Source organism: Bubalus bubalis, chromosome 6 (genome assembly GCF_019923935.1).
Source record: "Bubalus bubalis isolate 160015118507 breed Murrah chromosome 6, NDDB_SH_1, whole genome shotgun sequence".
NCBI classification, from domain to species: domain Eukaryota; kingdom Metazoa; phylum Chordata; class Mammalia; order Artiodactyla; family Bovidae; genus Bubalus; species Bubalus bubalis.
The window spans coordinates 116,672,588-116,689,719 of NC_059162.1; the positions used below are offsets into that span (position 1 = coordinate 116,672,588).

General features: G+C 50.2%; 1 protein-coding gene and 1 non-coding gene across 3 annotated transcripts in view; one reads left to right on the forward strand and one right to left on the reverse strand.

Moving 5' to 3' along the window:
• RAB17 (RAB17, member RAS oncogene family) overlaps nucleotides 1-12,635 on the reverse strand; it is a 38,110-nt gene extending 25,475 nt beyond the window's left edge. The window contains exon 1 of one of the 2 annotated variants that reach the window (XM_006066723.4): nucleotides 12,487-12,635. In XM_006066723.4, the coding sequence (XP_006066785.3) occupies nucleotides 12,487-12,504 (18 nt within the window). In that variant the 5' untranslated portion in view covers nucleotides 12,505-12,635. Of the gene's footprint in view, nucleotides 1-12,134; nucleotides 12,245-12,486 lie in introns of those variants that run through there. The other variant, XM_044945349.2, reaches the window with a different exon arrangement.
• Nucleotides 12,636-13,390: 755 nt separating this feature from the next.
• TRNAG-CCC lies at nucleotides 13,391-13,463 on the forward strand. The gene has a single exon. It is a non-coding gene; the product is annotated as a tRNA-Gly (tRNA).
• The last annotated feature ends 3,669 nt before the right edge of the window (nucleotides 13,464-17,132 follow it).

Sequence of the window (17,132 nt, forward strand, 5' to 3'; positions counted from 1 at the left end):
TCTGACTTCCAGACGCCCGCCCCATCTCATCTGATCAGGCCAGGCCCACCAGGCACAATCTCCCTTTCCTTAACTCGGAGTCAGTTGATGAGGGACCCTAGTTCCGTCGGCGACAATGCCTTCACCTTCGCCATGTACTGCAACCTGATCTCAAGGGTGGCATCATTGCGGCCAGGCCCTGGGCGCCCTCAAGGGGACGGGGTTAGCCAGGGTGTGGACACCTGGGGTGGGAATCTCAGGAACCACCTAGAGTCCTGGCTGTCTCAGGACTTGAGCCAAAGCACACGGGGGTGGGGCACCCCCACCCCCCAGGTGACGCTGAGTGACCGCTGGCGGGTGTCGAAGAACCACCCCCGGGGCCTGGACTCAGGCCAGCCCCCAACAACGGACCTGTTCTCACCTCAAAAGGCCATGAGAGGCCAAGACTCACATGCTCAGGAGGGCCTGGGGGCTCATCGCTTCTGTGGTCTTGGGGTCACCCTGCACGGCTGTCATCTCGGTGGGTCTTTTCCCTGAAACCTGTAGGTTCCTCACACGTAGACCTCGGCAAGTCACTCCCCCTCTCGACGGCCGATTCCTCATCTCTAAGGTGAGCCGTTGGATCACAGGGCTCCAGATCTCCCTTCACCTCTGGCCTCTGTGACTTGATCTCAGGCCCCAGCAGCCACACTTAAACCAGGGGAGGCCTTCCGGTGAGGGTGTGGGGAGTCAGGCCTGGGCACAAGTGAAGTCCCTGGTGGGCGGATGGAGACTTAGAACACAGACCTTCTGACTGCTAACCTCGCTGAGACCTGCAGGCCAGTCATCACTGCTTGTGGTGGAAATTAGTCAAAACTTGTGCATAAGCAATTGTACGCATGCGTGCTCAGTTGCTTGTCATGTCCGACTCTATGCGACCCCATGGACTATAGCCCTCTAGGCCCCTCTGTCCATGGGATTCTCCAGGCAAGAATTCTGGAGTGGGTTGCCATGCCTGTCTCCAGGGGATCTTCCTGACCCAGGGATCGAACTCTCATCTCCTGCATTGCAGGTGGATTCTTATCCCACCTGGGAAGCCCAACAAATTTACTTATATGACCATAATTAATGTTATTTTTATATGGCCATACAAACTTTTAACTTTCTCTCTTTGCATTTATCAACTTTCCTGTATGGACATTAACAGGGAAAATTTTCCGCCATGCCAATTAATCAGGCCACAGATACAGGCATGCATGGGCACATTCCCCTTTCAAAAGAAATGCAAAACTACAGGATTTTGGAGTTGAAGGGGCCCCTGGGGACCATCTGGCCTAAGCACCCACTGGCTGAAGAACACACCATTAGCACTGCCCACTGATTTTCCAGTCTCTGCTCAAATATCCATGTGGATTCTAGATTCTAGGATTCGACATCCTGAGATGGTTCAAACATCAGCTTTTTGTAACTTTCCACCTTCATGTCCTCCTGGGGTCACTTGGCAAATGCCTGACCCACTTCTGAATAAACATTTCTGAGATTTTTGAAGAAGTTTTCAGGGCTTGTAGCAAACACTGCCAACTGCCCGCCCCAGCCCCTGCTCCCTGTGAAAGAACCCCGTGGCCCAGATTATCCACACCGCTTTCTGATAGACGTGCCTAGTGACCTGCTCTAGATATCTGCAGGGGAGACGAGCCTCCCATTCTTCCGTGGAGCCTCCTGGAGGGCTCTAGGCAAGAATCAACCTCATAGTGTGATAGAGATCTGAGACACAGATCTTCCAGACTGTTCTTACCTCCTAAGAACCTTGAGATAAGCAGGCATGACCTCCAGCCTCACCTTGAAACCTTCACCCTCGCTTATCTCAATGGAAAATTCCAACAGCGGTTTCTGAGCACCAAGTTAAATTCCTCAGCTCAACAATCAGTTCGGCGTGTGGCCGCCTGCCAGGCTGGGCAGAGCAGAGGGGAGAGGCGCAGATGAAGCAAAGTGCTGCCCCAGGGCACCCAGGCTGCAGGACGGGAGGAGGGCGGCATCCAGAAAGAGGCCGCCCTGGCTCAGACCAGGTCCAAGAGGGGCAGAGGGCACAGGCAGAGGAGAGCCCCTCGCTTGATCAGAGTGAAGTGGGAAAGGTATCTGCAGGAGGAAATATGAACACATGGATGGACAGATGGATGAGAAACTTGCAGCCAAGAGAAGGAAGGGCTTTCTGAGCTCCAGGAGTACTGTGTGCACATCGTGAGGGCCTGGAACTGTGCCCTAGGGGGCGCCAGTGGGTGCAGGGCCTGCAGTAGGTGGCAGGGTGAGTGGGGAGAAGCCTTGTCCAATTCTGCAAAGACTAGAACAGGTAACAAACCAACATAACTTCTTTTTCCTGAGCACCTACTATTCACCAGGCCCTCTGCTAAGCCCTTAACTTGAAATCTTTGATTTCACCCCTATCCTCAGCAACCCCAGCTAGTGGGTCACTCTCCAAGGGCCTTCTGCTGGCCTTCCAGCCTGCTGTCACAGAGGACGAGTCCATGGGGCCAAGGGATGCAACTACTTAAAACCTGTGCCACCCCCGACTTCTAGATCCTGAGAATTCCCCAGTAGCCCCAGGCCTACCTCCCCACAGGCCTCTGAGCTGGCCTGTACCCCCTACCCCCCAGCAAAGCAAACCAGTGTGTGCATCCAGGCCAGGAGGCAGAGTGGTTGGAGACACAAGAAAGTGAAAGCCGCTCAGTCGTGTCCAACTCTCTTCGACCCCATGGACTATATGGTCCATGGAATTCTCCAGGCCAGAATACTGGAGTGGGTAGACTTTCCCTTCCTCCAAGGATCTTCCCAATCCAGGGATCGAACCCAGGTCTCCCGCACTGTAGGCAGATTCTTTACCAGCTGAGTCACCAGGGAAGGCGGAGACACAAAAAGGCTTGATAAATGAAGAACTGTCTTCACCCACGGGGCATCTCTCCAGGCCAGCCTCTTGGGGCCACCCACTGCAGGCCCTGAACTCACTGGCACCCCCCAGGGCACAGTCCCAGGCCCTCACAATGTGCGCACAGTACTCCCGGAGCTCAGAAAGCCCTTCCTTCTCTTGGCTGCAAGGTATGTGACTCGACAGGAAGGAAATGGGTAAGGACCCCCCACCAGGGCAAATGAGCCAATATATCTCTTCCATACTTTAATTTTCAACCTGCCTTTATGCTTATTGTGTGTCTCTTGTAAACAGTATACAGAGTTGAGTGTTAACTCTTTCATCCTGTCTGCCTTCCAATTTAGTCTCTGGCCTGTTTACTATTAATACAATTATTGATACAGTTAGAATCTGCCTGCAATGCGGGAAACCTGGGTTTGATCCCTGGGTTGGGAAGATGCCCTGGAGAAGGAAAAGGCTACCCATTCCAGTATTCTGGCCTGGAGAATCCCATGGACTGTATAGTCCTTGGGGTCACAAAGAGTCAGACACATCTAAGCAGCTTTCGCTTTCTCTTTTCTACCGTCTTGTTTGTTTTCTATTTGTTCTGTCTGTTCCTCTGTCCTTCTCCTTTTGCTTTAATGAAGTACCTTAAAGTCTCTCTTCTTTACTGTTTTTTTAAGTACCTTATTGTATGTTTCAGTTCTATGATTTCCATTTGGTTCTGTTTTAGCATCTCTAAATCTCCCCCGAAATTTGCCACTTCTCTTTTCATGATATGCACCGTTCCCTATAGATTGTCTATTTTATTTATCGTAGTATTTTAAGCTCCTTATTTACCAGTTCTGGTTTGGGGGTCTGTTGACTGACTTTTCTGTGTTTTTCTTCACCACAGGTCACATTTTCCTGATTCTCCGTGTGTCTGGGAATCACTGTGTGTCAGACATTGTGAACAGTGTGTTGCTGAGACTCTGGATTCTTTCCCTGTGAAAAGTGTTGAGTTGATTCTAGAAGGCAGTTAAATTGCTGGTGGGTCCTCTTTAAATTTTGGAAAGTGTGCTTTACGCTTTGTTGGGGTGGAAACTGTTTTTGTTTGCCTTCAGTCCTAAGATGAACCTTAGTCTGGGGGCACAGTCTTTGCTCCTAAGCTCAAGACCTTCTGGGGCTTCAGTGGAAAGTCTGAGGGGTCCACCAGGCCCCTCTACACAGCAGAAATTAGACTTCAAACTCACTGTCCCCTGAAGTGAGTGGGTGGCAGTGAAAATCACTGCTCAGCTCTTTAAACCTTCAGGCATTGCCTCTGGGCTTCTGGCAACCTCACCTGTGCATGAGCTCTTGAGGGGACCGCTATGGATTTGGGGAGCATTAATCTACAATGTTTGGGGGCTCCCTTGTTTTTCAGGATTTCACCTCTCCATTCAAAGACAGCAAACACACGTTTCTCAAGCTCACGTGGAATATTCACTGAGACAGACCACTTTCTTGGCCATAAGACACACCTTAACAGATTTAAAATGATAGAAATTATACAATGTCTGCTCTCTGACCACAGTGGAATTACACTAGAAATCAATAACAGAAAGATAACTGGAAAATCCCTCAATTTATGAAGATTAAACAATACACTTGTAAATAACACGAGTCAAAGAAGAACCCTCAAGAGAAATTTGAAAATATTTTTAACTAAAAATGAAAACACAACTTACCAAAATTGTGGGATGTGCTAAAAGCAGCGCTTAGAGGAAAATTTATGGTGTTGAATATGTATATTAGAAAAGAAGATATACAATCAATACCCTTAGGTTTCCACCTTAGGAAACTAGAAAAATAAGAACAAATTAAATCCGAAGATAGCAGAAAAATTGACAAGAATTAGAATGGAAGTCAATGCAATTGAAAATAAGAATTCAATAGAAAAAGTCAAAGAAACCAAAAGCTGGTTCTTTGAAAAGATTAATAAAATTAATAAACCTCTAGCTGGGCTAAGGAAAATGGAAAGAAGAAACAAATTACTAATATTGGAAATGAAAATAAGGAATAGTTTAGATCCCATGGGCATTAAGCAATAATAAAATGCTGCTAGGAACAACTCTTTGCCCACAGATTTGGTAACCTAGATGAAAAGGACCAATTCCTTGAAAGACACAATTTGCCAAAACTCACACAAGAAGAAATAGACAATCTGAATAAACCTATATTTATTATTTTAAAAATTGCATCCCTAATTAATAATCTTCCAAAACAGAAAGCTCCAGGCCCAAATGGGTTCACCTGTAAATTCTACCAAACATTTAAAAAATAAATTACACCAGTTTTCTACAATCTCTTTCAGAGGATAGAATCAGAGGAAATATTTGCTAATGCATCCTATGGGGCCAGCATTATCCTAATACCAAAACCAAAGACATTATAAGAAAACTATATGTACAACCATGGCTGATTCATGTCAATGTATAGCAAAAACCACTACAATATTGTAAAGTAATTAGCCTCCAATTGAAATAAATTAATTAATTTTTTTAAAAAAAGAAAACTATAGACCAATAACTCTTTTGAACATGGATGCAAAAATCCTCAACAAAATATTCTCAAATCAAATCCAACAAAGTATATAGAAAGAATTGTACACCATGACCAAGTGGGATTTATCCCCAGATATGCAAGGCTGGTTCAATATTCAAGAATTAGTTAACGCAATCCACCACATCAAGAAGCTAAAAGAGGAAAATCATGATTATATCAGTAGATGAAGAAAAAACATTTGCAAAATCCAATACCCCTTCATAACAAAAACCCTCGGTAACTAAGGTTTCACCCCTCCTTCTCCAGCCACCCTGGCCACCGAACTCCACCCTCCGACTTCTCAGACCTGTAAGTTCCAGCTGCCCCGCCCTGAGCAGACCAAGAGGAGCCCTCTGAGGATTCACACTCATGGGTATTTCACCCAGAGCAGTTCCCCTTCTTTCAAGGGTCAAGTCCCTCCACTTTTTGCTTCTCAAGTCACTCTCCAGTGTCCTGAAACAGTGTTTTACATTTTGTGTTGTTACTCGCTCTGTCATGCCCAACTCTTTGTGACCCCGTGGACTGTAGCCCACCAGGCTCCTCTGTCCATGGGACCTCGCAGGCAAGACTACTGCAGTGGGTTGCCATTTCCTTCTCCAGGGGATCTTCCCACCCACAGGTCGAACCCAGATCTCTTGCATTGCAGGCAGATTCTTTACCATCCGAGCCACCAGGGAAACCCATTTTACATTTTATCTTTGCTCTTTGTGGGAAGAGTAGTCCAGTACAAGCTCTTGCACCTTTACTAGAACTCAGACACCCCTGGAATCACTTCTTAAATTAGCTTCAGTTGTTGAATTGCATTTGTTTAAGGGTGAAGCCAAGCTGTGGCTGGGTCATGGGGTGCTGGAGTTAACACAGGTTCAACATCAATTTATCAGTTGGGAGCTTGGCTCCACACACAGGCTCCTTCACTTAAAGAGAGTCGAGACACTTCTAGAAACTGCTACTGAGAATGTTTGTTTTTCTGGAAGACAAACTGGGAATTCTTCTCAATGGGCTTGATGATAATACAGCCTTTGACTCAGCTGCAGCTCCACATGCAGAAAGCACCTAGAATCCAGAGGGCAGAACTGAGGAAATGATTCAGTTCTTGAGCTCATCAGCTACTTTTAGCTACACTTCATGCTGACAGTGAAATTACTCAGCCTCCTGCCCAGCCAGCCGTGGGGCACATGAGGCAGCCTTGGGGAAATGTGAAACTGGGACGAGGGCAGGAGGGGGGACTTCAACTCAATTTAGATAAACTTCTGAGACTGAGACGTGGGGTACTTAAATCTAAGAGTTGTCTGAGCCACAGACCATTGGATTTCCTCCTTTCCCAGTGGTTCCTCAGCTTCCGCTGAGATTCCGGGGCTGCCCTCCCTAAGGAAGAAGCTGTGGAGTAGACCTCCCCCAGCAACCACACACCCGGACCCTCCCAAGCCCCGAGGCTCATTGCAGGGATCATGGTCCACACTTGAGAAGCCTTGGGTGGCATGACCACCACAGAGGCTGCAGACCACTGTGTCCACATCCTCAGCCGGGACAAGGGAGTAGGTGGCGAGGGGGACCCAGCCAGGGATGCGCTTGGTGATGTTCAGAGGGAGCCAGGCAGGACTATGGGAAGATCCAGACGTATGGAAAACCCATCTCTTTAAAAAGTGGAGAAACAGCACTTTCTCCCCCCAGACATTGTGTGGGCACGTTGGTTCCCTCTGCAGCTGAGAGAAGGAAGCTGCTTGAAGCCTCTGCCCTGCTTTGCGGGGTTTGCTGTAGCCTTCGCCACTTTTCACCTCATAAAAGCGCCACCTCCATCTCTTCACAAGGTGTTCTCCCCGTGAGAGTGTGTCTGTGTCCACCCTTCCCCTTTGATAAGCGCACCAGTCATATGGGACCAGGGCCCACCCTAATGACCTCACTGCAATTTGACGACCTCTGTAAAGACTCTCTCTCCCATTTGGAAAGACTGATGCTGAAGCTGAAACTCCAGTACTTTGGCCACCTGATGCAAAGAACAGACTCGTTGAAAAGACTCTGATGCTGGGAAAGATTGAAGGCAGGAGGAGAAGAGGACGATAGAGGATGAGATGGTTGGATGGCATCACCGACTCAATGGACATGGGTTTGAACAAGCTCTGGGAGTTGGTGATGGACAGGGAAGCCTGGCGTGCTGCAGTCTGTGGGGTCGCAAAAAGTCAGACATCACTGAGTGACTGAACTGAACTCCAAATACGGTCACATTTAGGAGGCTGGAGCTTAGGACTTCAACATGCAAGTTCTGGGGGGACACAATTCAACTCATGATACCATGGACATCATAAATACTCATGAGAAGGTCAACCCACGTGCTTCTGTGTAGATCTGTCTCTGTGAGGAGCAGGTAGGGCATTTGTCTCAGGCCTGGTCATTTGGGGGTTCCTGAACCAAGAGGAGGCCTTTGGACTCCACGTGACTGAAGAGTGTCCCCCAGATTCACATCCAAGAAACACCACGGGCTTCCAGTGACCCCTGGAAGCCAGGACAGAGGCATGGATGCCCTCAGAGCTTCGAGAAGGGACCAACTCCACCTACACCTTGCCTTCCAAGCCTCCAGGACCGTGAGACTACACACGCCTGTTGGTTCAAGCCCTCCAGGCTGTGGTGACTTGTCACATCTCTCCCAGGACACTGGTACAGAACTTAGACCAACCCGTGCCCTTCGGGAGGTTAGTAGACCCACACAGAGTGCCAGCCCGAGCCCGGGGCCCTCCTGGGCACGGCCCTGCACGTCTGCACAGGGCGCACGCTGGAGCCCCGCCCAGGCTCCAGGCAGCAGGCGCTATGCACAGGGTCTCCCCAGCAGAGGTGATGCTGGGGACACGCGCGTGTCGCCTGTTAGTTCCGAGGGACTGGGACAGTTACCTTCTCCAGTTAAGCATTTGGCCACGACAGTGGGAACCAAGAAGGCAGACAGAGACGGAACAGGCCCGTGGGCTGTGGCAGCCGTGGCCCTCTAGAGGGGCGGCGGGTTACAGTTTGGTCCCCAGGACTGCAGAGTCTCGGATCGCTTCAGTCTAGCTCCCGTGAGATCTGCTGTGTGGTCAGAATTCCCTGTGGCTGGCGTCCTCGTCACTCTTCACAACTGAAGGATCGGCAGCACAGTGTCCCTGCCCTGCTCGACTGGGCCTGGGCGGGGGTGGGGGTGGTGGGGAGGGAAGTGGGCGGGGTGAGAAGGGGGTAGAGGCGGGGAGGGGGCGGGGGAGGGGCGGGGCAGTGGCGATGGGGGCGGTGCAGCCCGGGAACGAGGGGCTGAGCGGGTGCAGTCACCCGTGGGTGCAGAGCCCGGAGACCAGGCAGGAGTCCTCACCTGGAGATCAGCTTCCCACCCCCCAGCCGGGGCGGGGCTCCTCACGGCCACCCAGCCCCCTCCACCCACTCTGCAGACGGGATGCCATCCCGGGGAACCCTCAGAGCAATGGGGTTCTTGCCTGAAGCTGGAACCCCCATCACCTGCTCCCCCTAGGGGCCATTCTGGGGCCCACCGGGCCCCTACCCTGCCCTCCCCACTGCAGAGAGAAGAGTACAGCTGGCAAGTGCAGAGAGAGGCTGAGCCACGGCCGTGGTGTCAGACGGACTGGGTTTTGGAGATTGCTCTGAGCTTTGCTGGCTGTGTGACCTTCGCAGGTCACATGACCTCTCTGAACCTCACTTCATCTGTAAACGATGAATAAATTTGGGCCTTAGCCATGTGAAGTTGTGAGTACAAAAATGTCAGGTGTGGACAAGACCCAGAATGGAGCCTGAAATGGCAGGCACTCACAAGGAGACTTTGAAAACATTCTTTTGGTTGCAAGTCACCAAACCAACTCAAGCTTATTGGAGTAAAAAGGATTTTGTTAGACATCTACTCATGTCTGACAAAACAGAGGGCAGCCAGCCCTGGGAGGGACGAGCTGTCCGCTTCAGGGGTCCTCTGTGTGTCCCCCAGCTCTTGTTTGCTGCTCTGCCTCTCACACTCACAGCAGCCCATGGTTCTGGTACTGACAAGGGAGCAGCCTTGCCTGACCATCAGTCCCGCCCCTGCCCCAACCCTGACTTCCCATACAGTCACCCACAGCCCATCAGCTGCTGAGGAAGCTGGAGGAGGTGGGGGAAGGTGGGGGGAGGTGGGGGGACCATGACAAACATGGTGGAAAGAGGAAGCTCTGAGCAGAAGGGAGCATCCTGAGCCACATGGGTTCCCTGCAGAGCGATGCCTATTACTTTAATAATTATCATTAAACTGCCTACAAACTCCAGAACTCAAAACCAATCTGTCTTGTATTGTTTCAGTTCCTCAGGGTAGATATACCTAAAATGCATCCTGATTCCAGGTTGTTCAGAAAGCCACTTTGATGGACTGAATGCTTCTTGCTGTTGTTCAGTCGTTCAGTCCTGTCCAACTCGTTGCAGCCCCATGGACTGCAGCACAACAGGCTTCCCTGTCCATCACCATCTCCCAGAGTTTGCCCAAGTTCATGTCCACTGAGTCGGTGATGCCATCCAACCATCTCATCCTCTGTTGTCCCCTGCTCCTCCTGCCTTCAATCTTTCCCAGCATCAGGGTCTTTTCAAATGAGTCAGTTCTTCACATCAGGTGGCCAAAGAATTGGAACTTCAGCTTCAGCATCAGTCCTTCCAATGAATATTCAGAGTTGATTTCCTTGAGGATTGACTGGTTTGATCTCCCTGCAGTCCAAGGGACTCTCAAGAATCTTCTCCAGCACCACAGTTCAAAAGCATCAGTTCTTCAGTGTTAAGTCTTCTTAATGGTCCAACTCCCACATCCCTACACGACTGCTGGAAAAACCATAGCTTTGACTATATGCAACTTTGTTAGCAAAGTGATGTCTCTGCTTTTTAATATGTTGTCTGCGTTTGTCATAGCTTTCCTTCCAAGGAGCAAGTGTCTTTTAGTTTCATGGCTGCAGTCACCATTCGCAGTGATTTTGGAGCCCATGAAAATAAAGTCTCTCACTGCTTCCACCTTTTCCCCTTCTACTTGCCATGAAGTGATGGGACTGGATGCCATAATCTTAAGTTTTTAAAATATTTGTACCCCCAAAAAATTCACATGTTGAAGCCTACCCCTCAGTGTGATCGTTTTAGGAGTGGGGTCTTTGGGAAGGGAATAGGTGATGAGGGCAGAGCCCTTACGAATAGGATTCGGGTTCTTGTAAAAGGGACTGCAGAGAGATCTCCCATCGCCTCCACCCTGAGAGTGCACAGTGAACCAGGAAGCAGACCCCACCAGACACTGAAACTGCCCATGATCTTGGCCTTCCCAGCCACCAGGACAGTGAGGAGTAATTCGCTATTGTTCGTAAGTCACCCAATCTGCAGTGTTCTGTTACAGCCCGAGTGGACAGGGCAGCCACACAAAGCTCCAGTAAAGCATCCAGCTCAGTGGATGAACCTCCCTGTTGCAATCTCACAGCCGGAAGGGCCCTTGGCCTCGGTCTTATCAGACACACTGTTCTCTGTTATCTCCAAAGTGGGCTCTGTGGATTCTTGATGTGTGATGTTTCCAGGACCAGGTCTGAGGTCAGATGGGTCTGAAGTGATGGTTCCTTGTGATCCCTTCTCAGGGAGTCAAGGCGCATTTGTACACAGAAGCCCCCACATTGCAAGCTGTTCAGGTTTATTGAAATCAGCTCCCCATTTGCTGGAGCCCAGACACATTTTCACAGACTACCTGTTAGCATGTTCTGGAATTAGTGGTCCAGGAAATGGACGTGGGGGAAAACCTGCCCAGCTTGAAGCTAGCCCTCCTCAGGGGTCTCTCTGGCAGGAGGTTTGTCTGAGGCTCTCTGCATCTGCCACGAGGTCCCCGGCCTCTCTTGGGACCTGACGCCGAGAAGCCTCTTCCTCCGCTTGCCCTGTGACCTGCACCCACGCCTGCCCCCCGGCCCTCAGCGCCGCCACAGTCCACTCTGCTCAGCTCCCCAGCAGCGCCCAGGCCTCCCGGTTGCCCTTCTGGATGCTGTGTCTGTGTCCAATCCACATTTCCTCCCGGAGCCAGACCACACTCCTGAGAGCAGTCTGACCAGCACGAGATGGAGCAGACACATCCTTTCTCTTACACAATAGATCTCAAAACTTATCCTCCACTCGGCGCCTCTCAGAACCCATCCCATGTCCCCAGAACTGTGCCAAGACCTAAAGGGCCCCTAGAAATGCCCTCAGGGAGCTTACTGCAGAATGAGGAATGCCAAAGAAAACTTCACAAACTCAGTACCAATATAAACATTAAAAGATTCATGTAAGCTGCACAGTAAGAGTATACGGGTCAGCGCCCGGGAGTATGAAAGACACTCAGAATCATCAGAAACACGTGGCGTCCACCCTCGCCCACCCAGAAACATGCACCTGGTGCATTGAAGAGCCACCAGCCTGGAGGGTCACGCCGGTGGAGACAGGCGTCTGATCGGACCCCGGCTCCCTTCTCCAGGTGTGCTGTAGGGGACCCTTCTCCCTAAGTCCTGCGGCCTGAGGACACAGCGGTCCTCCCCAAGCACAGCAGAGTGCAAGTCGCCTTCCCAGGACCTGAATGGGGGAGCAAGTCTGCAGGGAGATTCTTTGCAGCGAAAATGGAAACTGGGAAGCCGCAATAAGCACAGGAAACGCTGCGATTGAACGTGAGAGAGGACATCTCGAGAACACCAGAAAAGGCTTCACCCCGGACGCTTCCAAAGCGTGGAGGAGGCCCACTCACCTTGTTCCCAGAGGACGCTCAGGAACACTCACTGAACTGGTGAGTGAGCGAGTGACCAGCAGATGAACGAAAACCACAAAAACAAAGTCAGGCTTTTCATCTGAAGCGAGGCCTTGCACAGAATGAAAGGGCCACGTGAATGAAGGAACCAGTGAGTGAATAAACACCCCATTTCCTTTAGGAACGGAAATCATCCGAACATTGAATATGTTGCAGTAATCTGAATGGATGGTTTTCCCTACATTTATCAACCATCAGACAAAAGCAAGGTCTTGCTCAAGACTGGGAAGCAGAGAGTTAGGAATGTACTTTACACGAACACACACACAAACATATACACACTTATACTCACACGAGCAGATCTGTGCATGGTGGCCCTGTCGGCCTCGTCTTTGCTCCCTCTCAGCCGCGCACAGACATGTCTTTGTCCCCTTATCTGGGCTTGTTCTGGAGGCTGTCTGTCCGTCCTTCCAGGACTGGCCCCGGCCCAACCTCAGCCCTGTCCCTGCCTCCCACATCCTCCTCTTCCTTAAGGCCAGAGGCCCTCCTCCTGGGAGCGGGCAGCTCATCTCTGTCCCGTCAGGACAGACAGCGGCTTTGGTCAACAGCTAAGGTCTGGGGCTGAGCAAAGGTCCTGAGTCCCCTTCTCAGCGTAACAGGATGAGAGTTTCCCTGGAGAGAGATGTTGCAGGAGAGAAAACACAGTTTTCTCTCTACCCTTCCGAGTTCTTGGCTAAAATCTCTGAAATAAAAGACAGTAACAAGAGAAAAGCAAACGGAAGTTTAGGAACATATTTGTGCTGTGCTGTGCTTAGTTGCTCAGTCGTGTCCGACTCTTTCCAACCCCATGGACTGTAGCCCACCAGGCTCCTCTGTCCATGGGATTCTCCAGGCAAGAACACTGGAGTGGGTCCGTGCCCTCCTCCAGGGGATCTTCCCAACCCAGGGATCAAATCCACGTCTCATGTCTCCTGCATTGACAGGCGGGTTCTTTACCACTAGCACCACCTGGGAAGTCCCAAATCCCATCTTAACTAATGACAAAACAGAAAGGTGGGGATTCAATCATGGGATGTTAGCAGGTAAACAGGGGTGAGGTTTACTTGCAGATCTAAATGGTGCCTTAGCCACTGATAAGGGTTTCTTGTGATTTACAGCCGTCTTCTGTTCCTGGTGCGGAGGGAGACCCCCCCCTTATACATGGAGACACCCTTAAGATGTGCAGATTTATCTTACCAAAGGACAACTTTGGGACTTCCCTGGTGGTCCAGTGGCTAAGACTCTGCGCTCCCAATGCAGGGGCCCCAGGTTCAATCCCTGGTCAGGGAACTAGATCCCACATGACACAGTTAGGAGTTTACACGCCTCAACTAATGACCCCACACGCTGCGACTAAGGCCTGGTGCAGCCAAAAAAATAAAAATAAGTATTTAAAAAATTAAGCAATCTAAATATTTTAAGAAAGGAGGAGGGCAACTTCTACTCTGTTTGCTGGGCTTTTCCTGTGTTTGTGTGTATGTGTGCGCAGTCTGACTCTTTGTGACCCCATGGACTATAGCCCACCAGGCTCCTCTGTCCATGGGATTCTCCAGGCAAGAATCCTGGAGAGGGTTGCCATTTCCTCCTCCAGGGGTTCTTCTGAACCCAGGGATCGAACCTGCATCTCTTGCATCGCCTGCATTGGCAGGCGGATTTTTTACCTCTGAGCCCCCTGGGAAGCCTGTGTCTGCCATTTCTCAAAACAATCAGCTCAGAATAAGCCTCACACCAAAAACGCATATTTTGGGATACTGCATCCTGCTACCCTTTGGGGTTTAACACTTGTGCCCTTTGGGCAGTGAAACTGTGGTTGTGGACTAAAAAGTGAAGTCACTCAGTCATGTCCAACTCTTTGCAACCCCATGCACTGTAGCCTACCAGACTCTTCTGTGCATGGGATTCTCCAGGCAAGAGTACTGGAGTGGGTTGCCATTTCCTTCTCCAGGAGATCTTCCCAACCCAGGGATTGAACCCAGGTCTCCCGCATTGCAGGCGGACGCTGTACTGTCTGAGCCTCTAGGGAAGCCCACTGTGGCCGTGATGCCCGTGTAAATGCAAGGCTGCAGCTCATCGCCTCTCTGCCTGGGCTTTCTGAGGTTACCACTTCTCCCTGTGGGAACAAGTCCGGTGCATCCACAGGACGGTGCCACTCCTGCCTGATTTTCCCAGCGAGAAGCTCCACTGGAGCAGAGCCAGTCTAGGCTTCCGTTGCTGCCTTGAGACCCACAGGGGACAGGAACCGGCTCTTGCTCATCGTCCTTTCTCCCTGACCGCCTTGCACATAGTAGGTGTGCTAATGTACATTTCCAGTGGGCTGTGCTCTGCCAGGCACTTGGCACGAGTTGTGATTTCATTTAATCATCCCAGTGATGCTAACTCGCATAGTGACTAGATTTTACTGTGAATAAACAAACCCAAAAAAAAAAAAAAATGTTTCCCAAGAAGAAAACCATATAACCTTTGTTCTGCTTGAGGCAAAGCTGAATTTTAGACACTGCTTGTAACAAATTTTACAAACCGCTGTTTGTCTGGGAGTATGGATATCAAGAGCTCCAACTTGAGCACAGACTGCAGATGAGTAAGTGGCGAACTATTTTTCTATTATGTTCCTAAAATAGCCTGAGTGCTGGCACTGAGCGCTTCATCTCAGCCCAGAGCCCTTGGGCGCTGTCACGGTAGACAGTCACACGAGGCAAAGCTCAGGCCCCGCCAGGCTGGTCTCAATTGTTCAGCGCTATCTTAATGTAGAAAAAAATTTCCAGTGAACTTCTCAGGAGAAAGTCTTCAGAGCGCTCTTCAGTAGAACCAAAACATGGGGAAATGTTTGTGCTATTTTAAAATTGGCAAATTCAGCACACAGAGCGCTCTTCAAAGCTACTGCCAAAAATACGGCAAGCATCTTCCTAAAATAATGAGAAAGACCTGAAACATGTGCATTCAGTCCCCACCTGGGAGAAGTGGTGTTGAGCAGCTGATAAGGACGCTGTTTGCTCATAGAAAACAGCGATTCCTCAAGGGGGAAAGCTCCACTTGCTAACTGGTCCCTGTAAGGGCTGGAGAAACCCAGTGACCTCCTACTCAAGGTGCCTCCCTGCCCTGCCATCCCTGCGGGTTGGAAAAGAATCTCCTGACACAGTATTTCAGAAGAGGGTGAGTTTACTAAGAACAAAGAGCAGAGATAATCAGGGCGCACCAAGTACAGTGGGCCGACCTTCTAACAGGCCAGGCAGAGGCAACACACTTTTGTGGGTTTGTAGCCAATTTTTATAGCCTCAAAACAAAGGAAATTCTTGCCAGAAGGTTGGCATTAGGTGATTGGTTAGGGGACTGTATGGTGATCCCTGAGGTGGGCGTTTTTGCAGAATTTAGGTTCAGGAAGCCTGCTGGTGAAGATCTGGCAGTGGTTATAATGGGGCTCAGTCAGTTTCAGAAGTGACCTTGGCTCTGGGCTCTGCTTCTGTAGCCTTGGCCTTGCCCCTGTGACCTTGGGGCCAGACTCTACACTCACCAAAGAAAAGCTACAAGGATATGTTGTACAACAAGGAGTATAGAACCAATATGTTGTAACTTTAAAGGGAGTGTAACCTATAAAAACACTGAATCACTATGTCGTGTACCTGAAATGAATCTAATATTGTAGATCAATTATGTATGCTCAGTTGCTTCAGACGTGTTCGACTCTTTTCGACCCTGTGGACCACAGCCCACCAGGCTCCTTTGTCCATGGGATTCTCCAGGCAAGAATACTGGGTTGCCACTTCCTCCTCCAGGGATCTTCCTGACCCAGGGATCGAACCCACATCTCTTATGTCTCCTGCATTGACAGGTGGATTCTTTACCACTATTGCCACCTGGGAAGCCCAGGGTTGCCATATGCTTCAAGTAAAAAAATAAACCTGGCTGCAAACCAGAAAAGAAAAAGCCTCACCACAGGCACAGATGTATACAAACTGTCAAACACGCCACAGGAACCAGCCCACAACTCAGATCACCTTGCAGTACCGGACAGGAAACAGGGCAGATCAGACACAGCCGGGGTTTCCCTGGCCCCGCCCTCCAGCTTACAGGTGCTCAGTGACCATGAGGACAGACAAGCTCACAGGGAGACAGGACCACAGGACACCTGATGAGCTGGCAGGAGGCGAAGAAAAGAAGTGAGCTTGGGGATTCCTTTCAGAACTGCCACAGTGGGTTGAACTGGATGGCGGGAAGATCACCTCTGTTTCCATGTCCTGACGCTACCCGTGGTCCTTCTGCAGCAAAGCAGCATGCCAATTGCTATCTGAGACCCCACCACAAATGACCACCCCAACCTCCTGACACTCCCAGGAGACGGGGGTCAAACAGGCTAACACCAAACACCCCTTCACGGCATCTATGTGTCCAGGCCTCCTCATCCTGGAGGAGGTGATGCGTCAGGTTACGGGCTTTCAAAAGTCATTACACTATAACCACAAGTCTAATACGATGCTCAGAGGGGGCCAGTGCTCTCTCCTGTTGCCTCCTTATTTTTCCATCGGTTTCATCTTCTTATCATCACTTTTAAAAAATATACTTACCTGTTTATTATTTTGGCTGAGTGGGGTCTTAGCTGCGGCCCCGGGGGTCTTCACTGCAGCACATGAACTTCATACTTGTGTCAGGAGGACCCTCGGGTGCCCCACCCATGTGGGATCTAGTTTCCCCAACCAGGGATCTAACTCGGGTGCCCTGCATTGGGAGCCCACAGTTTTACCCAACACACCTTCAAAGAAGACCTTCACCCTCATTTTTAAGCACTTTTTGAAAAATCGTATAATTTATACACAGTAGTGTGCATGCGATGGACATGCGTGTAGATGTGCATGCAGACCGCACAATTGCACTCATCTCACACACATGCTCAAACTTCTCCAAGCCAGGCTTCAGCAATACGTGAACCATGAACTTCCTGATGTTCAAGCTGGTTTTAGAAAAGGC